The 11,471-nt window shown below is 34.1% G+C and overlaps 2 protein-coding genes across 2 annotated transcripts; both read left to right on the top strand.

The window, feature by feature from the left end:
- The first annotated feature begins 1,347 nt into the window (after positions 1–1,347).
- On the top strand, positions 1,348–4,886 carry LOC131935921 (glycoprotein-N-acetylgalactosamine 3-beta-galactosyltransferase 1-like). Its single transcript, XM_059292665.1, has 6 exons — positions 1,348–1,428; positions 2,262–2,328; positions 2,833–2,914; positions 3,252–3,393; positions 3,804–4,241; positions 4,740–4,886. The coding sequence occupies exons 1-6, from the start codon at positions 1,348–1,350 to the stop codon at positions 4,884–4,886; spliced, it is 957 nt and encodes a 318-aa protein (XP_059148648.1).
- Positions 4,887–6,255: 1,369 nt separating this feature from the next.
- LOC131935920 (glycoprotein-N-acetylgalactosamine 3-beta-galactosyltransferase 1-like) lies at positions 6,256–10,779 on the top strand. Its single transcript, XM_059292664.1, has 6 exons — positions 6,256–6,412; positions 8,179–8,290; positions 8,477–8,558; positions 8,873–9,014; positions 9,685–10,122; positions 10,633–10,779. The coding sequence occupies exons 1-6, from the start codon at positions 6,263–6,265 to the stop codon at positions 10,777–10,779; spliced, it is 1,071 nt and encodes a 356-aa protein (XP_059148647.1). The 5' UTR covers positions 6,256–6,262.
- Positions 10,780–11,471: the final 692 nt, after the last annotated feature.

The raw sequence follows: 11,471 nt of genomic DNA, 5'->3' as shown, positions 1-11,471 counted from the left end.
TCGTTATAGGGAGATAACATTCAAAACTAAAGGACGGCGTGGTCGGTAAGTAGAGCGCTCGATTGCCAAGCTGAAAGTTTCGAGTTCGTATTCCGGACTCTACATGTATATACGACAGCATTGAGTCCACACAGCTCTGTTGGGTACCTGACGTACTTTAGGCTAAGTATAACCGGCCAGGTTTAGTGCTGACCTCACCGTCCCTTTGGTCAACAAACAGATGGACTCTACTTCATCTGCTCAGTAAATCGTCAGTTTCGAAAAAGGAACTATACTTTTTATATTCCAAAGAGTATTTCAAAATGTGAGGTCGGTAAAGATCATGGTTGCTAAACAGAAAAGTCTCGAGTTCGAACCCTCGGGCCGATGAGGCTCGTTAGTTGGGGACACAGACACTCTTCTAGGTGAGACAACTCCAAAATCAAACAACTGCTGCCTTGTAGTTTGTTCTTGGTTGGACATAGGCTATGGAATCCCTTCCAACACATAAAATTAAGAACGAAGAAGAAGTTTTTATTCTCTTGAGCGTTATACATACGATGTAGAGCAGTTCACATACATCTAGCGTTGAAGTTGTTTACAATATTAAGAAACAGAAAAAAACAGGAATGAGATAGGTGAAATGCTTTTAAAACTATGCGCAGCTAAACGATTTATCTACCCAATGCATTATTCAATTTAAAGCTTTTCATGAAGGGCGGCGCAATAGCTATATGAACAGCTGTCTCTAAACGGAAAGGATGAAATATTAAATGCCTGATTAAATAGCGATTAGATTGTGCATGTTTTGAATATTTATTTTGTACATATTATTATATACTAAGTGACACTATCAAAGAACACTATATACTGAGTGTCTCTGTCTGGGAACATTACATATGGAGTGTCTCTACATGCCTCCAAAAATTCGTGAGAGACCAACGTTTTTATTCAAGCACGTTTTGTTTTATTTTCTTATTTTTTAAACGTATTATTATGACGTTTTTAATATTTTACTATTTTTCCATTTATCTGAATTAAATAAAACGTTATGTAAATATTCTATACATCTTGGTCGTTTTGAAATATTCTAGTTTTCTAGGAATGCAGTGGTTTAATAAATACAATAAAATTCTATCTTACAATAAATGGTAAACAATGATGTATTGGTTGAAAAAGCGCGATTTTAGGCTGTTTGTATCAGATTTTAAAAGATCAGTGGCATTAGAGTGTATACCTCACAACAAAATTCTTACACCTCAACCCCCATCACTTTCCTTCAACCGTTTCAGTGTGATGTCCGTGTTTAAGAAAACAAGCGTTCATTTCATTCTGGGGATAAGTCTTGGACTAAGTTTTTCCTTCATCATGTATGTTTATGTGCTGATGAATGTACAAACTAATCTACTCATTAGAAGTATTGGACTTCAAGTGGCCGATAATACCCACGTAGGTATTTATCTTGTTTTTTTTTAAAATAATATTTTATTTTCATTTAGAAAACTCTACGAATTAAATAAAGTCGCCTGGGTAATTTTGGCACTTTTCTGGGGAGGGGGGGGGAGATATGGTAAGAGTCACGGTGTCCCCATCCCCAAACACCTAAAAAAAACTTTCAATACAAAAAAAAAAGAAAAAATATTACATTTTAGTTCTACCCCCATGATGATACAAATGCCATCCCCCTTCCCCACGTACTAGAAATTGTCCGAAAGAAACTCAGGTCACTAGATAAAAACGTTAAGTGCGACTGTCCGAGGCACATCTTATAACACAAGAAAGGTCACTCATTATCAGCTTTGTTTGTTAAGTCAAATTTCAAACTCAAGTTTCATCTACAAGTTTGTCCTGATGCCGCCGTAGCTGTTTAAAGTTTAATAAAGCTGATTTCGTGTTGTTTTTCATTGCATCTAAGTGTAATCTGTCGTAATTTTAGATAAAATACTCCCACAAATAAAAAATAACTTGAAGTTATATATATATATATATATATATATATATATATATATACATACATACATATATATATATATATATATATATATATATATATATATATATATATATATATATATATATATATATAAACATTGAACCAAAAGTATACAGAGCTAATAATCACTATATGTTAAAATGTACATCACTGTTTCAGGTCAAATGTAAATATATATATATATATATATATATATATATATATATATATATATATATATATAAACATTGAACCAAAAGTATACAGTGCTAATAATCACTATATGTTAAAATGTTCATCACTGTTTCAGGTCAAATGTAAAAACAATGCCAGAAATGTAAACCCAGAGTTCTCAAGACTTCTGGTAGGAGCTGCAGGTAAACTTCACCAACAGAAGAAGCTGTATCACTATGGTTATGGTCGTTAATTTACCTTTACATAGTTAGGGGTTAATAATTTGTTTTGTTTTCGATATAATGAATATTTGTGCAGATCTATAATATAACCCCCTAGGTAGTGTGTCAGTCCGTTAAATGTTTTGGTTGCTGGCAAAATTTTTACTCTTTCCCATACGTCAACAATAGGAAACATGAAGAAAATGTTCAATAGAAACATATTGCTGAAACAATATATTAAACAGATCATTGTCAAATAATATTTTCACTTAGATTCCTAGCAAAAATGGATACATTTTAATAACGGTGGTGTCCAATAAAAAATGTTTAATAATTATGCCTGGGGAGGTAAGCTTAGTTTTGTTCTGTTCCCAAGTTGGTACATTTAAAAAAAGATTCACCGTGGCGAAGCACGGGTATGCAGCTAGTAATAATTTGTCAATATAGCCTACTGTGTAACTGATGACGTGTTTATTTATTATGTAGATGATAATTTGCTTGCTAAAGAACTTTACAGCAAGGTTAGAGTTGCTTGTTGGATTATGACGTCACCTACAACTTTACACAGGTATAATTTAAAATAAAACTCACCTAATTTTTTCCACAATATTAACCATGACACAAAATGTGTGTCCTTACGATCTTTATTCAGTGACTCGTAAACTTTTGGAGGTACCAAACCCCACCAGTTTCATATGTTCATTCACCAAACCCTTCTTAATAATTATATCGTCCGCACGGACGAAATTGTGAATCATCTGTTTCGAATGTGTTTCTTGACGGTCGCTGAATCCTTGAGATTGACTCACCGACCCCTAGTGTTCGATTGAACCCAGGTTAAGAACCACTGATCTAGTTCCTACGGAAACTTACAATAATAACTTACATATGGACCATCCTGCCAGTAAAGCCATCCACGTGAAGAACACCTGGGCCAAACGTTGTAACCTGGTCCTGTTCATGAGTTCTGTTGCTGACCCAAAATTTCCAGCCGTTGGACTCGATGTTCCAGAGGGCAGAGAACACCTGACTGCCAAGACGATGAAGGTACATCAGGCATTTTATAGTAGAGTTTAATAATTGATAATTAATAACTAACCAATAATAACTGATCAATGTAATCTTGTAGTTATCAGTCAAAAAAGATATTTTATTGTTTCAAAAGTAAGATTTTTATTATTATTTTTACTAAGTTCGTGCAGAAAATTTTAAACAGACCATTTTACTCTATATAAGAGTCTTAACGGAGAAAAAGAATCCGAGACGATTGTAGATAGTTTAAGCTAATACGGGTACAACAGTTCATTTAATATAATTTGTAACAGCTCAGTCAGTTCAAAATATTAAAATGAAAACCTTTTTAAACTCAGAAATTATATTTTTCTTTCCCAATTCATTTCATTTCTTTTTAGGTAGTTTTTCATACTTACTGAATATTTTATTTCACCTTCCTGCAGGCGTTTAAATATCTGTACGATCACCACATGGAAGACGCTGATTGGTTTTTAAAAGCTGATGACGACACATACGTCATCGTAGAGAATCTTCGGTACCTCCTGCACAACGAAGACCCTACCCAGCCGGTTTACTTCGGGCAGAAGTTTAAGGCATACGTCAGAGAAGGGTATGTAAGCGGTGGAGCCGGATACGTCTTAAGTAAGGAGGCGTTAAGACGTTTTGGGGAAAAGAGTTATGTTGATTACAAGATCTTCGCTGAATATGGCGAAGCTGAGGATGTATATATAGGCGAGTGTATGCAAAACTTTGGCGTCAGGTTAAAAGACTCGACAGACTCACTCAACCGTTCAAGATTTCATTGTTTTAATCCAGAGACTGTTCTCAACGCACGTTTTCCAAAGTGGTTCATGGAGTACGATCATTTATCTAGGAGAGGAGTGAGTAGCTTGTTTTTTCTGGAGTATTTGTACGTAGTTTTTTTTCTGGATTATATGTACGTACTTTTTTCTTGAGTATGTGTACGTAGGTTTTTTTCTTGTCTGGAGTATGTGTACGTATTTTTTTTCTGGAGTGTGTGTACTTAGGTTTTTTTCTTTTCTGGAGTATGTGTACGTAGGTTTTTTTCTTTTCTGGAGTATGTGTACGTAGGTTTTTTCTTTTCTGGAGTATGTGTACGTAGGTTTTTTCTTTTCTGGAGTATGTGTACGTAGTTTTTTTATGGCGTGGAATGAGGGAGACCAGACTTAGATAGTGTAAAATAACTAGCCTTATTTCTTTCAAACAAGCTGGGAGAGCATTCCACATCTTATCTAAGCTTGAGAGACGGAGTTTGTATATAGTTTTAGGACTCATACCACGTATTTCAATGTCTTTGAAAATAAAAGTACCTTTACATGATAATCACAACTAAACCTTGCCATTGTATTTCTCCCCAGGGCATTGAGAACATCAGCGACTACGCCGTGAGCTTCCACTACATCCATCCCAACCAGATGTACACTCTGGAGTTTTTCATCTATCACCTACGTCCTTATGGCATTTTAAACAGCCCGCAGAGTCTAAACAAGATTACGACAACATAGTCTAAATAAGGTTAAGCCCACAGGATGGCTAAACATTGATCCCACATGCATACGCTTAATGAAGTTTAGCAACAGGCAACAACTCGTCTAACTCGTCTTTTCAAATCTATAACTGAGAACACAGCTTCAATTTTAATAACTCTCTTGAATATTTGAGTCTGTTTGTTTTAAAAAATAAAAAGGACACTTGATATTTTCGGGGGGGGGGGGGGGGGCGGTCAACATTTTCCGGGGGTATTGGTTTAACTTCTGTAACAGAAGACATACTCCCCCCTCTCCATCCAACCAGTTGTTGCTGCATATATTGATAGCTTATCTTGCGATATCCGATGATTATCGGAATTATCCAATAAACCTGCTGATTATACAATAAAGAGCAGTAAAGTTTTTTTTTCAATTGGAGTTTTAAACCAACAATAATTTCGTTTTTGACGTGTTTATTACATCTAGTTTCCATGTTGATTTTTTCTTATTTTCACATTCCATAAATAAAACAAGCACTGAAACAGGTGGGTGTTTCTTTATTACAAGTAGATGTTTCCCTTTCCGACCTAAAGATCCATATGGGCTGATAAAGTAGAGTTTAATGTTTCTTGACGTCATCATATGAAGGGTGGTGTGGTCAGCACTATGCCCATCCGCCTTTACTTTCCCTAACTTGAGTTAGGTACCCATCACAGCTTGGTGGACTCAGGAACGGTCTACAGTCTTTTAATCCATCAAGACACAAAGGGTTGCTACATACCAGTCAATATAGAATTACAGTTTGGCATCTGTAAATTATGACCATGTTATCACACACTATTTTTGGTTTTTACTTACATTTTTCTTTAAAAAAAAAACAAGTGATTTTGTCACAATTTTGTCACAGTTTCACCAACCATTTCAATAGCTTTAGTTAGGGGAGCTTAATCCCGATCTATTTCTATTGTAGACACACATCCAAATATATATATATATATATATAGGGCCTATATATATATATATATATATATATATATATATATATATAGGGCCTATATATATATATATATATATATATATATATATATATATATATATATATATATATATATATATATATATATATATATATTCCATAACATAATATAAAATAAAGAAATTTACATGTATGAGAGGGAAGGAGGGAGAAACTGAGTAGATTAAGTGCGAGTGAGGTATTCAAATACAGTTTTTGAAAGCCCTCTCCTATACTACTATGTAAATATGTAAATCGCACCAATAATGTAGCCGATTGACGCGACATATTGATCAAAGTTTAACTCTAATCTGGCTTAAACTTCTTTTTAAAATTGTTAGGTTTTTCGTGTAGTCTCAAACACTCTCCATTGCACGCAATAACATTTCAAATTGAAATGTCAGTGTTTAAGAATATCAACGTTCATTTTGTACTGGGACTGTGTTTTGGGCTAAGCCTGTCGTTAATACTGTACGTGAACGATAACACACATGTATTTAACAATTTATTTATCAAAACCTCTGGACGTCACTTCAACACAAGTCTGGTGAGTTTGTACAGTACTCGTCTTTCTTGTAGTATTTCATTGGTTTACCTTGGTAAACTATCTACAATACATAGGACTGGATTTAATAGAAAATATACAAAATGACAGTTCATTAAAAAAAAAAATTAAACTAACTAACGATCTTAATTTATCGACACAAAAACAGACGCTCAGCAATTCCACGTACATTGCAGTCTAATTTCGCAAATGAATTAAAAGCAATTTTAAACTTGTTGCATTACATACAATTTCATTAATGGAGAACAACCATAAAGAACTTTGCCGCATAATGTACGTCATTAATGATCAATGATTAGAGATTTTTTTCTGATTTAATACCGTACAATTAATTTCGAACAATAACGAAACAATACAAAATGGAGAGTTTTTTAAATCCTAATAAATATAGAACTTTAAAAAAATTTCAATCATAAAAAATTTGCTAAATAGTTTTCAACTTCAAATACTAAATTTTAAAAAATCGGTAGGCCTATACATTAACATTAAAAAATTGAACTTATAAAAAGCCGAAGGCAACTTATGATCAGAACAGTGTAGTTCTACATCATTATTTTTATTGAACTGTCGTGTACTTGAACCACAGACATCGTTTTATTGGCGCCGTTTTTTAGGCACAAAAATATCTAAATTCTTACATCCAACTTTTTTCTTTGATGTCTCTCGCTCTATATTATATATATATATATATATATATATATATATACACACATACATACACATAAATACACAAACACACGCAGACACACACACATATATACATATATATATGTATATATATATATAAATAAATAAATAAATAAATAAATAAATAAATAAATAAATAAATAAATAAATAAATAAATAAATATATATATATACATATATATATATATATATATATATATATATATATATATATATATATATATATATATATATATATATAAAGAAATTGTCATTAAAATTTCATATTAAGATTTAATCCTGATCGATATCATTGTAAGATTTCAATTCAAATGCAAATCAGCTTAGGATTTGTTTGGATAAAAGATTGCGACAGCTAAGTCCTGCAACATGTGCTTTAAACACATTTTTATACTCATGCCGAAATCATACAGTAAAAATATCCAAAGGTCCTGCGTAAAATTGGTCTCTGTTAATCTTGTTCTATTACTTGTCTCATCTAGTCTAGTCTGAAGTTCTCAACATTATTTTGGTTTCTTCTAGAATTGGTGGTGTAAAGGCTATGAAAATAAACGAGTGAAAAGAAATTCATTGTTTTTTTTTTTGTTTTTTTTTTAATTGTTCAGTGTTATTGGGTGGGGTGGTTTGTGAATTAGACGAAAGTGTAGAAAGTTTGTAAGATAGGTGTTGATGTCCTATATTTATAAAATTAATGTAGATGTCGAATATTTGTAGGATATATTTATCGTCGGATATTTTTAAGACACATGAAGTTATTAGATATTCGTAAGTGTGGCATCGTAGTCAAAGTATTATGTATGAACATTTATTTTAGCCCCTTATGTAGCATGCAAACTTGCATTAAAGTATAGTGTACACTAGTTTTCTGACGAAATGTGATACCAGTTTGAATTCATTATTTAAAGGCAATGATGTTGCATAATTAAATGTGTATTTGTTATGCAGTTTTTCACGTATGAGTTATCTCCAATAATGTTATTTACAAGTAATAATTAAATATTTCTATGTCAATGCTAAGCTACAGCTAATGCGTTTTTACAGTCATTGTGTAACTGTTTTAGGTCAAATGTGAAAACAATGGCATAGATGTTAACCCAGAATTCTCTCGACTTCTGGTAGGAGATGTAATTAAACCTAACCAACAGAAGCTTGTGGAGTCGCAGTATCACCATGGTGACGGTCCTTTTATTTATCTTTAAGAGGTTGATCCGTTCTTAAGTTGACTGTGTATGATATTAATTAATATGGAAGACGATGATGTGTTTATTGTTTGTGTGGATAAGTATATGTAGATGGATTATGTAGATGATGATGTGTGGATAGACTGTGTTTGTAATGACGTGTTTATTTATTATGTAGATGATGATTTGCTTGCTAAAGAACTCTACAGAAAGGTTAGAGTGGCTTGTTGGATTATGACGTCACCTGACACTTTACACAAGTAAATAATCCTAATCATATCTTAACTCTAGCTTCAATGCGTTCAGTTTCTACTATTCTGAAGTTCATAACTGTTAAAATGTAACAAAATGGTTTGCCCTATACTTGTGTATATGTCTTTCAGTAGATGACTGTCTTATTACAAGGTTTAAATCACAATATATCTCATGTTTTCTATTTGCTGGCAAATTGTGTGATTCCGTTTGCAAATAGTTCCAAGTGTGCAATTTCTTCCAAATCACAGATGAAATGCTACACTCTTTTAACTAATTCTATTGTACGCCAATAACTAGCACACATATTATATTTTGCCAGTAAAGCCATCCACGTGAAGAACACCTGGGCCAAACGTTGTAACCTGGTCCTGTTCATGAGTTCTGTTGCTGACCCAGAATTTCCAGCCGTTGGACTCGATGTTCCAGAGGGCAGAGACCACCTGACTGCCAAGACGATGAAGGTAATCCTGGAATTTTGTGGTAGAGTTTAATAACTGTTCATTGTAATCTTGGAGTTTTACAACAATTATAATTGATGTAGGTAATATAGAAATTTAACCTTATTCAAATATCTTTTGTATATCTCGTTAGTCAATTCGAAATAGATTTTTGCATACGTTGTTTTTAAAGGGTAAGAAAAAAGGAAACAAATGCATTTAGTAAAACCAGTGGTGGATATCAGAATATCATTGTCTTGCAGTAGAATGTTCGCCTGTTTCCTTGTAAATGCTGATTTCGTACCCCAGCTCCATATTGTAGGTAGACAACTGAACGAATAGCCCCTTATTTCCAAAAGCTATGCAAAGGGGTTGGGTGTGGGGTGGGGGGATGAAACAAAACTTGACGGAAACCCATGTGTCCACCAGCTGGTAACCTGGGTGAGAGAAATGCTTGACCTTGTGCCAGACATCCAGGCTAATTAGCGTAACTTGAACTGGACATGACCATATGCGATGGGCATTGCAAGTCGTTAAGTCTAACTAAAACATTTCTTTCACGTCATGTAAAGAAATCAAATACTTACACAGCTAATGTCTGTAGATCTTCTTCAGGCTCAAAACATATGTACGTGTTTATCAATAACTTTGTATGTTTGTTGACAGTTAATACGTTATTTATGTTTTCTTGCAGGCGTTTAAATATCTGTACGATCACCACATGGAAGACGCTGATTGGTTCTTAAAAGCTGATGACGACACATACGTCATCGTAGAGAATCTTCGGTACCTCCTGCTAAACGAAGACCCAACCCAACCTATTTTCTTCGGGCAGAAGTTTAAGGCCTACGTCAGAGAAGGGTATGCAAGCGGTGGAGCCGGATACGTCTTAAGTAAAGAGGCGTTAAGACGGTATGGGGAGATCGGTTCAAAGGACTCCAAGATCTGTCTCAAGGACATCGGATCTGAAGATGTTGTGATGGGGAAATGTATGCAGAACTTGGGCGTCAGATTAAAAGACTCGACAGACGCACTTAACCGTACCAGGTTTCACTGCTTTGATCCAGAGAGTGTGCTGAAAGCACGTTTTCCCCAGTGGTTCATGCAATACGATGTTTTATCTGGGAAAGGGGTGAGTAGCCAAGTTTATATTTACTGTAGAGGTAAGTTGCCTATATTTTAAAGGTTAGCTGGAAACCATTGGAGTAGACCTTGTAGATAAATGGGTTACAGCCCATCCCATCACTATGCACGACATAAACTCCCCCCTCCCTCAATAAAGATGTAGTTTACTCGTTAAGTCTAAGATAAATATGCTGTAAAAGTGAAATTACCAGTGTTAGTTTGGTTAAAATTTAAAAATAAAACTCTATTTAAATTCAAGTTAAACATAATCCCACGCATTTCTAAACATACCTATTTTAAGTCTAAACTGATGTTTAGTTTTAAGCTGCTACCTTAGCATGTAATTATGTCATATTTAACCAAATTGCATCAACATCTGACCGAATTAATGCTGCTGCAATCAATGCATCCATACACCTTGGACATTCCTAGGCGTAGAACAACTCTAAACGTATCATATGCCTATAATATTATTGCTATTAAAGCACCTACACCTCGCCATTGTATTTCTCCCCAGGGCATTGAGAACATCAGCGACTACGCCGTGAGCTTCCACTACATCCATCCCAACCAGATGTACACTCTGGAGTTTTTTATCTATCACCTACGTCCCTATGGCATTTTAAACAGCCCGCAGAGTCTTAACAAGATAACGACAGCATAGTCTGAACAAGGTTTAGCGTTTATTGACATTCAAACAAATTTGCTCCCAAAGTTTCAGCAACGTTTAGCCTTCAGAGCTTAAACAATATATAGCCCAAAGAGTTAAAAACACTTCGCCCATAGTTTGAATAAGGTTTAGTCCATTGAGTTTCAGCAATCTTTGAACAAAACTGTGATGTGCTTGAGCCTACCTCTTTATATCAATTGTTAGAAAACTTATAATCTCCACGTTAACTTAATGGGTTTTTACCACTTATAACTAATCACCTAAAATTGCTTCTGTTTTTATTACTTATTTTGAACCACCTGTATAATTTTCTGTTTTACACGTATTTTTAGCCATCTGTGTAAAATGCGAGCCTAGCATGCGAATATTGCCTGGTTTGTTTTCTTTGTTCAATGAATAAAATATTGTTACACCTTAGGGCTGGAGTGATGTTTCACAGTATTTTTATCCCAATATCAGTTTTTTTTTAAATTCTGAAAATTTTCACCCCTCCCTCAAGTGTCGATGCAAATGTTGATCTATCAATATTGTGTTATTATTGGAAACATCCGATAAACTGGCTGGTAATGCAGTAAGGATGTGTAAAGAGCTATAACTCTTTTTATTATTTAGGTTGTTTATCCTACAGTTATATCCCTTTAACACAGGGGTCGGCAACCTTTCGAAGCGGAAGAGCAAAAAGTTAC

This window comes from Physella acuta, unplaced genomic scaffold (assembly GCF_028476545.2).
Source record: "Physella acuta isolate Inbredline_101_S28 unplaced genomic scaffold, ASM2847654v3 ptg000164l, whole genome shotgun sequence".
Classification (NCBI taxonomy): domain Eukaryota; kingdom Metazoa; phylum Mollusca; class Gastropoda; family Physidae; genus Physella; species Physella acuta.
This window is presented reverse-complemented; position numbering and strand designations above follow the sequence as displayed.

What these genes read in the sequence shown, in the direction of transcription:
- LOC131935920 (XM_059292664.1), top strand. Translation starts at nt 6,263, where the DNA reads ATGTCAGTGTTTAAGAATATCAACGTTCATTTTGTACTGGGACTGTGT. An exon ending in GGAGTCGCAGTATCACCATG is followed by an intron (nt 8,291 to 8,476) that starts GTGACGGTCCTT and finishes TTTATTATGTAG; the next exon opens with ATGATGATTTGCTTGCTAAA. An exon ending in TGACTGCCAAGACGATGAAG is followed by an intron (nt 9,015 to 9,684) that starts GTAATCCTGGAA and finishes GTTTTCTTGCAG; the next exon opens with GCGTTTAAATATCTGTACGA.
- LOC131935921 (XM_059292665.1), top strand. Translation starts at nt 1,348, where the DNA reads ATGTATGTTTATGTGCTGATGAATGTACAAACTAATCTACTCATTAGA. An exon ending in AAGTGGCCGATAATACCCAC is followed by an intron (nt 1,429 to 2,261) that starts GTAGGTATTTAT and finishes TCACTGTTTCAG; the next exon opens with GTCAAATGTAAAAACAATGC. An exon ending in ATCATTTATCTAGGAGAGGA is followed by an intron (nt 4,242 to 4,739) that starts GTGAGTAGCTTG and finishes ATTTCTCCCCAG; the next exon opens with GGCATTGAGAACATCAGCGA.